General features: G+C 49.7%; 1 protein-coding gene across 1 annotated transcript in view; it reads left to right on the top strand.

Moving 5' to 3' along the window:
• Window positions 1-2,500, top strand: part of LOC131348527 (voltage-gated potassium channel subunit beta-3) — a 28,311-nt gene that overhangs the window by 118 nt on the left and 25,693 nt on the right. The window contains exon 1 of the mRNA XM_058383576.1: window positions 1-1,000. This exon is cut by the window's left edge and continues 118 nt beyond it. Within this exon, the coding sequence (XP_058239559.1) occupies window positions 708-1,000 (293 nt within the window). The 5' untranslated portion in view covers window positions 1-707. The remainder of the gene's footprint in view (window positions 1,001-2,500) is intronic.

The raw sequence follows: 2,500 nt of genomic DNA, 5'->3' as shown, positions 1-2,500 counted from the left end.
CCATAAACACAGCGCGAGCCGGTTCGTCGTTCTAGTCACCATCGCTGTCGCGTGAGAACGGTTCTTTCCGCAACAGCGCGCGAGTGTGTGTGCGGTAGTGAGGGGAATGACTGCGCGCGACGTGTGTGTGTGAGAGAGAGACGGGACAGTTAAGCGCGTGGAGTCACTCGTCTCGCGTCCGTTCGGCGGAGGAGGCGCGGCGCGCACGAACCGGTTCTGTGAGGGTCTCACGCGCTACTGCTGCTGCTCGCCTCGCGCTCGTGCACACCGTCTCTAGGGTGAAAAAACAAGAAGAGGAAAAACCTCGCAAAAGTGTCGCGTCGCGTCGGTAGGTCTGTTGCGCATTATTTCAGCAGGGTAGCACGCGGGGAAAATTCCTCAGCCGGGAGCGCGCGCGCGATGTAAAAAATGTGCGAGGTGGAGGAGCTCGAGACACCGGCAAAGCACGGCGGCACGGGTACTGAGTGACCAGGCCACAGCAGAGTTTTAGGCTCGCGCTAACCACAAACAGGCGCGCGACCGTTTGGGAACTAATTCTACACAGCTGGAACGGTGGACAATTCTGACACGGGCACACACACGCGCGCGCACACATCACTGCAGAATCTGAAACACAAACGACGAGACGGACTTGCAGCCGCACACGCACGCGCGCGCGCATAAACTCCTGCGTTCCTCCGTGTACGTGTATGTGAACGGCGGTCAGGATGCAGGTGTCCTTTGCGTGCACGGAGCACAACTTGAAGAGCAGGAGCGAGGATCGCTTGTGCGGGCTGCGCGCGGCCCCGCCACCGGGGGGCAGCAGCGGGGGCGGGGGAGGGGCTGGGGGCGGCGGAGGCGGTGGGGGAGGGGTGGAGCGGAGCAGCGTACAGGTCAGTAATGGAAATTACGCCCCGCAGAACTCCGTCAAAATCCGCGACATTACGGGGTCACGAGGTGTGACGCAAGGCCACGCCCACATGAAGGAGGCTTTTGGCCGACACAGCAACATGAAGTACAGGTGAGTCGGAAGAGGCGGGGCTTAAGTGCGCAGGTGTGTGTGGGCGTGTACGAGTTAGAGTGATGCTCTGTGTGTGTGTGTGTGTGTGTCTAAAATCTTCAGGTGATCCAAGCAGAGGCGGGGCTTAACTGGTCAGATATGAGTACATGTATATGAGTTTGTCTATAGGTCTGTGTGTGTGTGTGTGTGTGTGTAGGCGAATGTAGGTGTGTCTGGGTTTGTATTAGTGTTTATGTGTGGGTGTGTATATGTGAGTGGGTATGTATGAGTGTGTGTGTGTGATTTATACACATGTATGCAACGTGAAGAGGCGGAGCTTAAATGATCAGGTGTGTGTAGGTGTATAAAGCATAAAGCTCAGGTACATAGGTAGCTGTGTGAGTGGGTGTGTATGAGTGTGTATGTGTGTGATAGTGTGAGAATAGTCCTGTTCAATATGATCAGGTGTGTGTGTGTGTAGGTGTAAACTCACACAATATGTATGTAGGTGTGTAGGGGAGCCTGTAAGGGTATGTGTGTCTTTAGGTCTATAAGTGTGTTTGTGTGTGTCTAAAACACCTAATGAAGTACACTTCACAGCAGTGTGTATAATTTTGTAGTTCCTGAAGTTTTATGACATCTTTAAACATTCATAAGGCTCACTGACATCCACTTTACCTCTGTGTGTGTTTGTGTGTGTTTGTGTGTGTGTTTGTGTGTTTGTGTGTGTTTGCTGATGAAAAATACTAGATATGAAACATCTCAGCTTTGGCTTCTACAGTTCTACTGTATGTATATGTGTGTGTGTGTGTGTGTGTGTGGTTGTGTGTCTGTCTGTCTGTCTGTGTGTGTGTGTGTGTATGTGTGTGTATGTGTGTGTGTGTGTGTATGTGTGTGTGTGTGTGTTGGGTTTCCATTAATGTACAGAGATTATGGCCGCTCTTCATGGCATTACTGCAGCATGAAAGAGAAAGAAAAAAAAACTGAATAACAAAGAGATTAACAGAGAGAAAGAGAGAGAGAGAGAGAGGAAAAGAAAGAGACTGACAGAAAAGAGGAAAGGGACAGAAGCACATGGATAAAAAGATGGAGCAAAAGACAGAAGCAGTGATATGAAGAGAAAGAGACAGAGAGATGGAGTGAGACAGAGTGTAAATGACAGGTAGAGATGGAGGGGGGGAAAGATAAAGAGAGAAAAGTGATGGAGAGACAGACAGAGAATTAGAGAGAGCGAGAAAGAGAGATAGATAGATAGATAGACAGAGAGACAGAGAGAGAGAAAGAGGACAAAAACACAGTCAGGTGGGACAGAGCTGTGATGATGGAATTGACAGCCAGACAGAAAGTAAAGGATGGAGAGATAAAATGGTAGAGGGAGAAAGAAAAACAGAAAGACAGAAACATTAAGAGAATGAGAGGAGGATGACAGCAGGGATGGAGGGATGGAGAGATGGACTGATAGAGGCCAACTATTTATCTCTGTCCATCTTTCTTTCTTTCTTTCTTTCTTTCTTTCTTTCT

The sequence above is a fragment of the Hemibagrus wyckioides genome, linkage group LG28 (assembly GCF_019097595.1).
Source record: "Hemibagrus wyckioides isolate EC202008001 linkage group LG28, SWU_Hwy_1.0, whole genome shotgun sequence".
Classification (NCBI taxonomy): domain Eukaryota; kingdom Metazoa; phylum Chordata; class Actinopteri; order Siluriformes; family Bagridae; genus Hemibagrus; species Hemibagrus wyckioides.
Note: the sequence above shows the minus strand (reverse complement) of the source record. Positions and strands in the feature narration are given on the sequence as shown.